This window comes from Lucilia sericata, unplaced genomic scaffold (genome assembly GCF_015586225.1).
Source record: "Lucilia sericata isolate MDLA Ls3-8-SP2 unplaced genomic scaffold, ASM1558622v1 Contig001102F_arrow, whole genome shotgun sequence".
Classification (NCBI taxonomy): domain Eukaryota; kingdom Metazoa; phylum Arthropoda; class Insecta; order Diptera; family Calliphoridae; genus Lucilia; species Lucilia sericata.
Window position 1 is genome coordinate 57093 of NW_023995074.1, and position 13226 is coordinate 70318.

Here is a 13226-nt window from a genome sequence, read left to right on the forward strand (position 1 = left end):
TATTTAAAATCAGCAAAGTCCGTCCATAAATAACGGAAATATCACCAAAAATTCGAGACAATCTCTGAAAAATTCTTCGAAAATAGACAATTTTTTGCATTCTTTGATAAAAAAGCAACAACAACATTGCTTATACGTATGTTTGGATGTGTATTGGTTTTATTGCTTTGCATATTTTGTTTTATTTTTTTGAAGTTTTGTTTCGGCAAAGTCGTATATAGACTTCTTACTTCTTTATGTTAAATATCAAACATTTTATAGTTTAACCTTTGACCTGGCATGCAAATATTTTACACTTTCCTTCATATTTTCATTTGCACAATGCAATTTTTTCGAAATTTCTTTTAAACAGTTATAAAACCAAATTTTTACGCAACACACAACAATTTACCTAATATTTGGCACCATTCTTTATGTATCCTTAGAATGCATTCTGAGATATATCAGATATTGGTTGGCACATCAGTTTATGCCCATTTTTTTGTAAAATATTTAAAATTATTTTCAGGAAAAATTTGAATTTTTAGCGATAAGTTTAATTTTTAGTGAAAAATTAAATTTTTAGTGAAAAGATGGATTTTTAGTGAAAAATTTTATTTTCAGCAAAACTTTGAATTTTTAGTGAAAAATTGGATTTTTAGTGAAAAATTAAATTTTTAATGAAAATTTAAATTTTTAATGAAAATTTAAATTTTTAATGAAAATTTTAATTTTTAGTGAAAATTTCAATTATTACTGAAAATTTCAATTTTTAGTGAAAATTTCAATTTTTAGTGAAAATTTCAATTATTACTGAAAATTTAAATTTTTAGTGAAAATTTCAATTTTTAGTGAAAATTTAAATTTTTAGTGAAAATTTAAATTTTTAGTGGAAATCTTAATTTTTAGTGAAAAATACAATTTTTAGTGAAAAATTTTAAAGATGGGTCCGCTCACTTATCTGTAGAATAGTTGATAATATTGGACTAGTTTATAGTCCCGTCTCCTGATAACCTAGACCCATAGTAGTTTATAGTCTAATGCATAGATTAGCCTATTTCATAGGAAATCAACTGTCTAGTAGTCTATAGTCTACAGTATGGTCCCCAGATTAGTCTATAGGCTAGTTGCCAAACTTGTCTATAGTCCCTCCCTGATAGATGATAGTTAGCCTCCATTAGTAGTTAAAGTTTATTTCCTATACTAAGTAGTTTATAATCCCGTCGCCTAATATATGAGTTAATAGTTTAGTTCATAAACTAGTCTAGAGCTTAGTACCTACACTATTTATATAGCCTAAACTCTTAGTCTATAGCCTGCTCCGTAGCCTAAAGCCTAGTTTATAACCTATGCCAGACTACTTAATAGTCTAGGCCTCTTATAGGTCTATATTCTTGCCTGTTTTTAGTATCTAAGCTTTTAATTTGGATCCCAGATTGATATACACTCTAGTCCGCAAATTAGTTGACAATCTAGCCTCCAGATTAGTTTTTAGTTTGGTTCCCATACAAATCAATAATTTAGAACCCAGACTAGTCTGATGTCTAGTCCCCAGACTAATCTAAAGTTTAGTCACCAGACTAGTCAAAGTCTAGTCTAAAATTATATATCTGCTGGATTTACAAAATGCTGAAACGATTTTAATAATATTTAACGATATGTTTTGATGACACGCCCCTTTTTAACGCCCACTTTATGCAACACTGATAACAGCAGCTAAACCGATTTCAATGAACGTCTAGTCTCGATGGTATTCGATATTACCTCCTCCTTTTTTGCCTAAAAATAAGAAAAAACATTCACCTGATGGCTAGACTAGTCTAATGTCTAGTCCCCAGACTAATCTAAAGTCTAGTCCTTAGACTAATCTAAAGTTTAGTCCCCAGATTAGTCTACAGTCTAGTCCCCAGACTAGTCTATAGTCTAGTCTAAAATTATATATCTGCTGGATAGACAAAATGCAGAAACGATTTTAATAAAACTTAACGATATGTTTTGATGACACGCCCTTTTATAACGCCCACTTTATGCAACACTGATAACAGCAGCTAAACCGATTTCAATGAACGTCTAGTCTCGATGGTATTCGATATTATTACCTCCTTTTTGCCTTAAAATAAGAAAAAACATTCACCTGATGTCTTGTCCCCAGACTAATCTAAAGTCTAGTCCTTAGACTAATCTAAAGTTTAGTCACCAGACTAGTCAAAGACCCAGACTAATCTACAAGTCTCAAATTATATATCTGCAGGATAGACAAAACAATGAAACAATTTTGATGACACGCCCCTTTTTAAACGCCCACTTTATGCAACACTTATAACAGCAGCTAAACCGATTTCTCGATGGTATTCTATATTATTTCCTCTTTTTTGCCTAAAAATAAAAAGAAACATTCACCTGATGGCTAGACTAGTCTAATGTCTAGTCCCCAGACCAATCTAAAGTCTAGTCCTTAGGCCTAATAGAGGCCTAGGTGTATTTCTTCGGATTTAATAGAGGTATTCCTACAAAAGAATTTGGTCCACGGGACACCCTAATATATATTTATTTAACACTCTTAATAATATTGTTATAATATCAAATGTGTTATTAACAGATTTTGTTATTATTATGTTAAATTTCAACACCTTTTCCATTACTCTTTAATAACAGCAATTTATGATCCAAATTGTATAGTAGTATTGAAATTCTTATTACTAAATATGCAGTTTTAAAGTATCAATTTCACGTTGAGTTTTAATTCCATTACCCTTTGAATTAATTATATAGTAAGTGTTATGATTTTATAAAATAAATTGTTTATACATTACTTAAATACTCTTAATTATATACTTAAAACTACTTAATGTCATTTAATTGTATATTTCATATAAATTAAGTTATTTCTTTTAAAAAAGTTATACATATTTGTATCAAAATATGTCAACACGCAATTAAGCGAAGCAGTGGATATGTAACTGAAACATTATTAAAGATCTGCTGAAACCCGAGATAGGCAGGAGGGGATAGTTTGCCCGGCTCTAAGAGTAAGTAGCTGTGGCCTAGTACAAAGTGTAAAAGACCAAAAAATGTCTATAAAAATCAAATCAAGGGTAATCTTAAGTAATCTTCGGTTCCTGCCTATTATGGGGGCCAATCACTGATTTCGACTGTATAAATCATATAGCAAGAGACAAAATCTTTTATGATTACTACTGTTTTCGTACAAAATCAAATTGTTTCTTTCTCCAATTTGTCTAGCATTCTTTTCCAGAAATAACTTCTATAATAAAGTTTTCCCTCTACTTCCTTATAACTTATTTTATGTGCAACATTTCCTCAGACACAAATCATGTTGCGGAAACTGCAACTATAAAATGTTGCCAAAAATTCTCAAATAAAAATGTTATTTCAACAATTCTTAGTTCTTAAAATACATTTTAAAGCCTGTTCTTAAGCAATAAGGAAATATTTTGTCAAATTTTTCTATTTATTTCTATTTTTTATGAAATAATGTGAACAAAGTCGAAGAAAAAAAGCTTAAAACTCATAATTTAAAAAATATATTTAATATTAACCTTCATATGCTTTAATGTAACGAAAAACTAAGAACATTTTGAAATATTTAATAATGTGAAAAAAATAAACGTAATTAAATAATTTTGTTACGCCAATCGCTCATAATGACCGCAATTAATCAAATTTTGTGTTTTTTTTTTTTTTTTTTCAACTTCTTTGGCCGTTTGCTTTACAAGGTCATGTGTCAAAGTGTTTTTTTGATTGAATACTATGAAGTTTTAAATTATTTTTTTTATATAAAAAGTTATTTACTAACTGCCTTTTAAATAAACTAATGATATTTTAGAGGTTTTAATGCATCCAATAAAAAATAGAAAAAAAGCCAAAGTAGGCTTGACAACTACCTATAGGTGTGAAGTGAAGGGTAAAAGTTGTTAAACGCCTACGTATGGGAAATACCATAACGAAAAATTGAAAGCCCTTCTTTATAGCATTCATTTATTTCATTTTGTATTGAATATTTTGATTATAAACTTTCGATAAATTGTACAAATTAATGAATCATTTTAAAACTTGTCTTCTATATGTTATATCGAATACTTTTGTCTTTCACTTTCGCATGAAGTCTACAAAATTGGATTGGACTTATCAGGTTCTAACGAATATAGTAGAGTTTTCAAGAAAACGGGAAAGACATTTGTAATTTCTTAACGATTAGTCCGACGATTTCATATGCCTAGAGATTAAGTCTTTTAAATTTTTACTTAACTGTGAATTTGATACTTACTTAACTTACTCATAACGAACCTTTAACGTAGGAATGTGAACTATTAAAAGTGTTCTGTTCTTATTTAAAAGATTTTACTATATATAACATCTAGTACATGATCAAACTAAACCAAACATCTGCCGATTTTTTTGAAACTTCTTCTTTAAAGTTTCAATTACCTCGGCTAAGAAATGAACAATTTAAATCGTTTTAAATATTTCATAGCTTTACTTTAGGGATCTATGGATCCGCTTCTTGTGGTTTTATAAAGTATCAATTGAAAACCTAAACTTTAAAACACTTCCCGTTAAAGCATGAGTAATACATCGGACCAAACATTTAGAAATGACAGATTTGTTTCCCTTTACTTAGATATTCTTCAACTGTGCAGCAATTCGAATCAGGAATCGACTAGTCCCTAGTACAGTCAATCGAGTTGATCCTAGTACAGTCAGTTCACTAGATCATAGTAGTGTCAGTTCACTAATCCATGGACTAGTCAATCGACTAGTATATAGGATAGTCAACAGAATAGTGCATAAACTAGTCAATAAACCAGTAAATAGATTAGTCGAAGCACCGGCAGAGACTATGAATAGACTAGACCATAGACTGGCGCATAGCGTAGTCAATAGCATTGCCTTAACTAGTTCATAGACTATGAACTAGATTAGGTAAATAGACTAATCCAAAGACTAGTCAATAGATTAATCCATAGACTAGTCTACTATCCATAGGTTAGTGAGTAAACTTCTTTAAAAGTTTTTCATTAGAAATATGTAAAATTTCATTAATACAATACAGAATTTCATGTGTGGAATGAAAAGTTTCATTATGCATTTTTTTATTTTTTTTGAAAATTTTGCGTTTCATTGCACTAGTAATGAACTTTTCATTAGAAATATTCTACAATTAACTTTAATTGCTCATCTAATGAAATAATTCTTTAATAATATGGCATTTATTTAGCGATTTTCTTAAAATTTCACAAAAAAACTGCATTCATGTATGCACTGAAAATATATGAAAAATAATTATGAAATGCATGAAATATTTCATACGATTAATGCAAACATGTCATGCCATTAAAGTAGAAATTATAAGCCAATAATCATTATTACTATGAACATGTTTTATTAAATTTATGAAATATATTCATTGAAATAATGTTTAATTTCATTACATTAATGATGTGATTTCATAAAGGTGGTGTGGAATGAAAATTTATATTATTAATGAAACATTCACCATTAATGAAATGAATGACTGACTTTTAATGAAAATTTTCATTAAAACCATGTAGAAATTCATGCCTGAAATGAAAATTTTTCTCTTGTAATGTAGTTTCTGCTGATATATGTATAACGCATGTGTTTAATTTTAACTAAAAATCTTTTAAATGTTTTTATGTTGTTAGAAGTTATATTTTTAACGTAAAATATTTAAACAATGGGATCACTAGTTACGTCAATTATTTCTAAAGTATTTGTTAAACATTTTAAAGAATTTTTGTAAAACTTTAGGTAATTACAAGTTTGGTAAATTATTTGCCATTAATACCAGCTATTATGAAAACTCACACGCATTTTTTGTTTAACATGGTAACCATTACTACATGTCACAGTGTTTAATGCTATCACAAAAAAACTGCATTTAAACATTAAATACCACAGTTACAAATGACAATTGCAATATAAACACTTAATTTTGAAATCAAAAAAGTTGCTTATTTCAGACATTTTTTTATAAACCGGTCACTTAGTGTTAACATAAAAACTAATTTGTAATATTATTTCATTTTATCATAAACTAATTTCAAAAATTGTAATTAGTTTCCTTTTTATTAAGAATTATGAAATTTGGTTTCTGTTTTTTTTTTTTAAATAACTGCTAATTTAATTAGTACTTCAGGTTTAGTTCGTTTTTTTTTATATATAAAAGTTGTTTAAATTAAAAAAAATAATAAAAAAATAATTTTGTTATATAAAACCAGTATTTAAAAATTTTGATTTATTTAATAATATAAAAAAAAGAAACACTAACTTAAAATTATGAAAGTAAATGGCAAATAAAAAAAAATAACATTTTTAACTTTTTTTTAAATTAACCAAAAAATTAAGCTTTTTACTCTATTAAGCTTTATTTTAAATGGCTTATGTTATATAAATATGTTACGTCAGAGTTATAAGATTTTAAAGAATTTTACATTACGTTTTGGTACTTTAATAATTTAAAGATACTACGTTCACACCTATCAAATATTTGACGTAAATGAAGTTATCACTTTAGAACATCTTTATTATTTGTTTCAACATAATTTGCATTTATTAAAATCATGTAAGATAAAAAAAAACAAAAAGAAAAATAGTGGTCACATGTTTTACGTCAATTATTTCATTTGGTGTGAACGTAGCATAAGCAAAATTTGAGTTTTTCAAATAAAGTTTTAGAGTTATCACTTCAACATAATTTGCTTTTACTAAAACCACGTAAGATCAAAACAAAATTTATAAAAAATTGTAGTTACTTCTTTTTCGTCAATTATTTGATAGGTGTGAACGTAGCAAAAAGCTATACTTTTGTTTAAAGCGTTACTTTTGTTTAAAAAGTATAAAGTAGTTACCGGCTTCTGTATATTATAGTGATGATTTCATTCTCTAAGTGTTCAATATTTCATTGTGATTTAAAGTAAATCTAAAAATTATTTGTTTTATAAAAAAAATGTTTTATAAACCAACTAACAATATGTTAAATTTTTGGCGAATTAGTTTAAATGTATGAATTTTTTGATAAATCAAGTTTTTAATTTATTTAAATAACACTTTGACGTCAAAGTACCATAATCATATTCTTTTTTTTTTTTGTAGAATATATGACGTCAAAGTATTAAAATCATATTCATTTTTGTAGAATAATCTAAGGTCTCTTTTCAATTGTTGCTGTAAAATACTCTTTAAAAGCACAGTATGGACTATTTAACTAATCGTCTTAACAGAGCTTAATGTTTATATTCTTAATAAAAAATATTTATTTGTCTTAAATATTTTTTGTCTTAAAATTATATAATAATACTTAAGAAAACATGATTTTTAACAAAATTATTTCGTTCTTGAAGAATGATTTATATTTCTTAAGTAAAGAAATAAAATAAATGTCAAGTTTGTACTCCTACATGAAATATAAAATTTGCAAAATAAATAATAAAAAAAAAAAAATAAAGTACTAAAAAAATATATATTTTTTAAAATTCAAAAAGTACTTATGCAAATAGCTTAGTTCATTCTTATATCCTGATAGAATATTAAATTTCTGTAACAATAGACATATTTGTTAGCATAACATTGGCATATAATGATTTAACTACGTTCACACGAATGCAATATTTAATGTAGTGACATGACCACTAAAAATCTAAACTTTTAATTATTTTATAATATTTACATTATCTAAAAATATTTGCAATTATAAAAATCATGAGAATCAAAAGATTTATATACTTCAAATGTGTTTAGGTGACATTTCATACAAATATTTTTTGGTGTGAACATATCATTAAAGAATTTTGTTAGAAAAAGTATAAAAAAGAACAAGTTGAGAACCTTATGAAAGCCAGTTTTCTTAAGGTACGTGTTAGAACTAAAAAAAATAGTTTTTATGAGAGAGGATAAACGGATATATGTTTGAGGATCTTTCTTCATCGAAAAGATCGTGGAATAATTCTGTATGAATGAATTTTTCCCTTTTAATGCTTTCTTGATGAAAGACGTTTATTGCGTGAAAATATTTGGATATCGAGAACAAGTTCCCTAAAATCGGAGGAACACCCTTCATTGAAGTAACGATACAGCAGTGCGACTTTGCTACATGTTGCGACATTTCTCTAGTGAGTCAATAGAGTTGGATACCCTAGAGTCGCCCTCTCCAGTACGCAATTGAGTAGCACCAAAATGAACTTCAAAGTCCCTTAAATTCTCTTAAATTTGTTTGATGAAATTCCATCTACTTCCGATAACTATTAAAGTTTGATCTCTAAGAATAATCGAAATAAAGTGAGTGAAATTATTACCAATACTTAAAGTGCACCATGCCACACTCTATTTGATAAAGATAGTCGGTGCCTTGCTGTAGCCCTAAAATTTTCCTAAATTTGTTTGATGAAATCTCATCTATATATGACAACTCTTTAAGTTCAATCTCTAAGAAAGCTTGAAATAAATTGAGGCTTTTTTTATACCCTACACTACTTTAGTGGGGAGGGTATATTGGGTTTGTGCTGATGTTTGTAACATACAAAACTATTCGTCCTATACCCGCCTTAAAGTATCGGCTTAGAATCGTTTTTTGAGTCGATTAAGCTATGTCCGTCCGTCTGACTGGTTGGCTGGCTGTCTATGTAAACCTTGTGCTCAAGGTGCAGGTTAGATAATTGGATGAAATTTGGCACACACTACTTTTTCGGTCCAAGGACGAAGCCTATTGAAAATAGTTAAAATCGGTCCATTATTTCACCTAGCCTCCATACAACAGAACCCGAAAAGGACGTCTGAGCTCATAATTATGTTAAATATTTAAATATACAGGTAGTATATTGATAAAAAGCGGCACAACTAAGTTTTATACAAGCCTTGATGACCTTGCCAAATTTCATAGAAATCGGGCCTCGTTTGACCCTAGCTCCCATACAAAGTCTATACAAAGTGTGTCTGAAGAATCCAGATGTCTTCGGGATCCAAATCTTCAATAATTTTGTCAGACATGCTTTCGAGGAGTTTCCCATAGTTTCCGTTGTCTAAAAGTTAACAAACGTGGTAAGCTCAAAATGTGTTGTAAATAGTAAGCTTACCACGTTTGTTAACATTTAGACAACGAATGTGCATAAAGTTTAGATTGCGACAACGAATTGTTGCAATATTGACAAAGTTGCGTGGTCTACATTACATGTTGTTGTTGTTGTATGTATGTATATACTTGACAACGGATGTTATTGAAAAATTTGGTGTCAATTTGATACCAGACGTGTATAAATTCTTTTTCCTCTGCGTAGAAACATAAAATTAAACAAATGTATATCGTTTGTATATAAAAGAAAACTTTGTGGTACTTTTTTTGTACCTCAAATGGTACTAATAAAAAAAAAACGTATAAGTGTGAAAACAATTTAAGTCCCGTTACTGTAATTATTTTAAAATCTTAATGAGTGGGTAATTTTTTGAAGCAGCTGCTAATTTTGTGGTTTATTCATTAATTGTAAAGTATATCTATATATTTGCACGTTTCAACAAAAGCTGCTAGAGATGACTCCATTTAAAACCAATAACATTATTTAAATAATTTATTAAATATTTATTTAAATTTTTTTTTTTACAGACTGTCCAAATTGTGTAGATGAAATGCAGTACATGAACAAATGGACAATGCCACTCTTAAAGCTGGGCGAAAAACGTTACTATCTTGGTATCTTCTTCAAGGTAAGCAACATTCCATTATTCGAAAAATACAATACAAAACGATGAAGGAAAAAAATACAAACAACATGTTTTACATTAATTGATATTCCAATAAACAGACACACACCCTCCCCCCACAAAATGTCTAGAGAACCAAATTTAATAAATTTTTAAATAATATTACCAAGCAGCAGCAACAGTAAGTGCAGTAGTCAGTATCTCGGATCTTGAACAAACAACTTGAATTTAATTTAAATAATTGAACTTTAAAGATGCAATGTTTCGTTTTCGTTGCAAGTAGGTTTTGTGGGAAACAAACACATTTTTAACCATGTATTCATAAGTGCTTAATAAAGTTATTAAAGGTTTATTGTATGTTTATGAATACGGGGCTAAATATTTAAATTCAAACAGTTGGTTTGTTGGCTTACTAGTGGAAAACAAAACTTTATTTAAATTTATATGAAATACTTTTAAATAAACAAAAAGAATTTATAGAAGAATTTATAAGAATCTAATATTTATTTATTTCTGGATTTCATATTAAAATTTATGCAAAAAATGTCAACAAAACTAGATTTCTATTCTAACGTCAATAATAAAATAGATATTTTTTTTCTAAACCTGTTAAAATTTTTACCATTCATTGCCCGACTGGCTGCAATTAAACGATCTATATCTAAGTTCATGGTCACATTTCAAACGCGTTAGTGTCTCTTGATAACTTGTAGTAAAAATTTTCTTGTTTTGAGAGAAAAAAAAAAAAAAAAAAACTTTATGTTTCTTCTATGCAATATTTTCTGGTTTTTAGCCATTGTTAGTCATTTTGACGTGCTACTACTGATATATTCTGAAATGTTGTATCTTTTTTGTTAAATTGGAAAAAACTTCAAATTTAGTTTTTAACACAAAGCTGAAACAACAATAAAATTCCAATTAAAATGTTATTGTCTACTGACAACTTAAATCAAGCTTCGAAATAAAGGCGTTGTTGCTTTTATGTTGTGATGTTCGAATATTTTGAAGTTAGTCTTCACCTGCTGTGTTCTGTGTTGTTGTTGTTTTTGTTGCTTTATGCAATTTTGAATATGTTTTTATGCTTGTTTAATTAATTAATGTTTAAATTTTGTGGTAGGTTATAATAAAATGTTATTGAAAATTTTAATTAGTTTTTAAGTTTAATTTCGAACACCCAATTCGAAATTTCTAATTGAAATAAAATATACCAGAAATCTAGCATTACAAAGGAGACTTATTTCAGAGTAGCAAAATTTCTATTGGACCCATCATAAAAGTTTTACCATTAGTCGTCCCACATATATATTTACATAGACAGTAAAGTTCCCCTTTTGTTTCCCCGATAGGTTCCGTTTTCGGCATAGGTACATATGTATACATATAATGAGCCACACATACTTTGAACACTCCGTTTTAGTTTCCCAGATATACAAATTTTTATACCCACCATCAAAAAAGATGGGGAGTATATTGTTTTTGTCATTCCGTTTGTAACACATTGAAATATTCGTCTAAGTCCCATAAACGTATATATATTCTGGGTCCTTATTAGATTCTAAGACGATCTAGCCATGTCCGTCCGTCTGTCTGTCTGTCGAAAACACGATAGAACCCAAATGGAAGTAGCTAGAGAACTGAAATTTTGCATAGATACTTTTAATTGATGCATTTTGTTTCGTAAATGGGAAAATGGGCAATATCGGTCCACGATTTCGCCTAGCCCCCATATAAGGTCCCCTTCAGAAAATTACTTTAACGCTCATAACCGACTAAAAGAAGCACCTATAGCGATGAAATTCAACATGAACATATTTTATAGAAACCATAATATGATTGTAAAATTTTATATGGATTGGTCCATAATTGACCCTACCCCCCCTATAACGACCCCTTCTGAAAATGACTTTAACGCTCATAACTGTGGCTTTAACGCTCATAACATCGCTATATATGCTTCTTTTACATCTATAGCGATGAAATTCGACATGAACATATTTTATAGGAACCTAAAACGCTTTGTAAAATTTTATAAGGATCGGTTCATAATTGCCCTACCCCCAGATAAGGTCCCTTCAGAAATGGCTTTAACGCTTAAATTTGACGAGGATCGGTCCATAATTGACCAAATCAATTCTTAAATATAAAAGTTTATTTATAAGGAAGCATTCCTTTTCGGGAATGTTTTGATGGTGAGTATACAAGATTCGGCACAGCCGAATATAACACTCTTAATTGTTTAATTTGTAAAAGGTGTGGTATGTCCACTATTGATATTTAATAGTTCTACAAGTCAAAATTTACAAATTCCCTCATACACCAATTTTTTTTATTCAAATGCGTGGTGCCACGCCTACTATTTCTAGTGCAGCAACTTGTGTCCTAAATAAGTATAAATATTGATACTATACTCACTTTGGAATTTACTTAATACGGGAAGTGTCACGCCCACTATTGCTTAGTTGGGTGGTTATTCAGGCTGCAACAAGTGGGTCCTTTTGTTCCCCTTGTTATACCAGTTAGTATATTGAAATAATTGGAAGTTATAGTAAGAGGCATTGAAAAGAGAAATTAAAGGGATTAATAATAGAGACTGAGAGATGGATATTAAGACAGACAGAGAGCGATAAAAAAACACAAAAAAAGAGTCTTGGACTCGAAAATGCCACTAATGCCTTATAAAGGCGTTTAGGTTATCTATTCTAAACCCAGATAACTCTGAGGTGTCCTCCAGAAATCGATGTCCTAGATATCGGAGTAGAATCCAAGTCTCATTGTGATTACAAAATTTACAGTGCCCTGTGATGACAGCTATCATTCATAGATAACATGTTATCTATGAATCTTTGGCATACTCGTATCGGAGTACCACAAAAATGGTCTATGTCCGAGCCGGGCAACTGAGAACCCGTTTTCATTACCGCTTATCTAACCATTTATTTTTCAAATATGGTTCATATGGATGTGAGATATATGAATTTTTGTACTTACTTTATATGGGTGATCCCCCGCCCACTTTGCGTAGTCCATATCTGTTTTAGACATTCGCAAAGTAAATCACTAGTTGTTATAGTTTCTTAGATATACAAATTTTATTATTTACTTTATAGGGAAGATGACACGCCCTGTATTACCAGTACGCCCATTTTTTAAATATTTGTATTTCAAAACAAAACTTAAAAACTTCCCAATATATGGAAACAAACATATATGTATAAGAACAAAATGGGACTATGTGTGGACCTATATTGAAATTTAGAACTCCTTATTCCTGCATGAGAACTGTGATCACATCGAGCATGATAAAGTGGAACTTTTGAGTTTTATTGTGGGTTCTGAGAAGGCTGAGGATGACAGTATTCTAGGTCAAATGAGCCCAACATTTAAAGTGAAACTTTTGAGTTTCATTGTGGGTTCTGAGAAGGCTGAGGATAACAGTGTTCTAGGTCAAATTGGTCCAACATTTAAAGGAGTTTTCTAGTTGCTTTAGCTTGCGATATGCATACTACGACCCT

The 13226-nt window shown here is 29.2% G+C and overlaps 1 protein-coding gene across 1 annotated transcript in view; it reads left to right on the forward strand.

Annotated features, from left to right (window-relative positions):
- The window catches only part of LOC119609999 (putative uncharacterized protein DDB_G0289963), a 77429-nt gene that overhangs the window by 49654 nt on the left and 14549 nt on the right, over positions 1 to 13226 (forward strand). The window contains exon 3 of the mRNA XM_037965059.1: positions 9617 to 9717. Within this exon, the coding sequence (XP_037820987.1) occupies positions 9617 to 9717 (101 nt within the window). The remainder of the gene's footprint in view (positions 1 to 9616; positions 9718 to 13226) is intronic.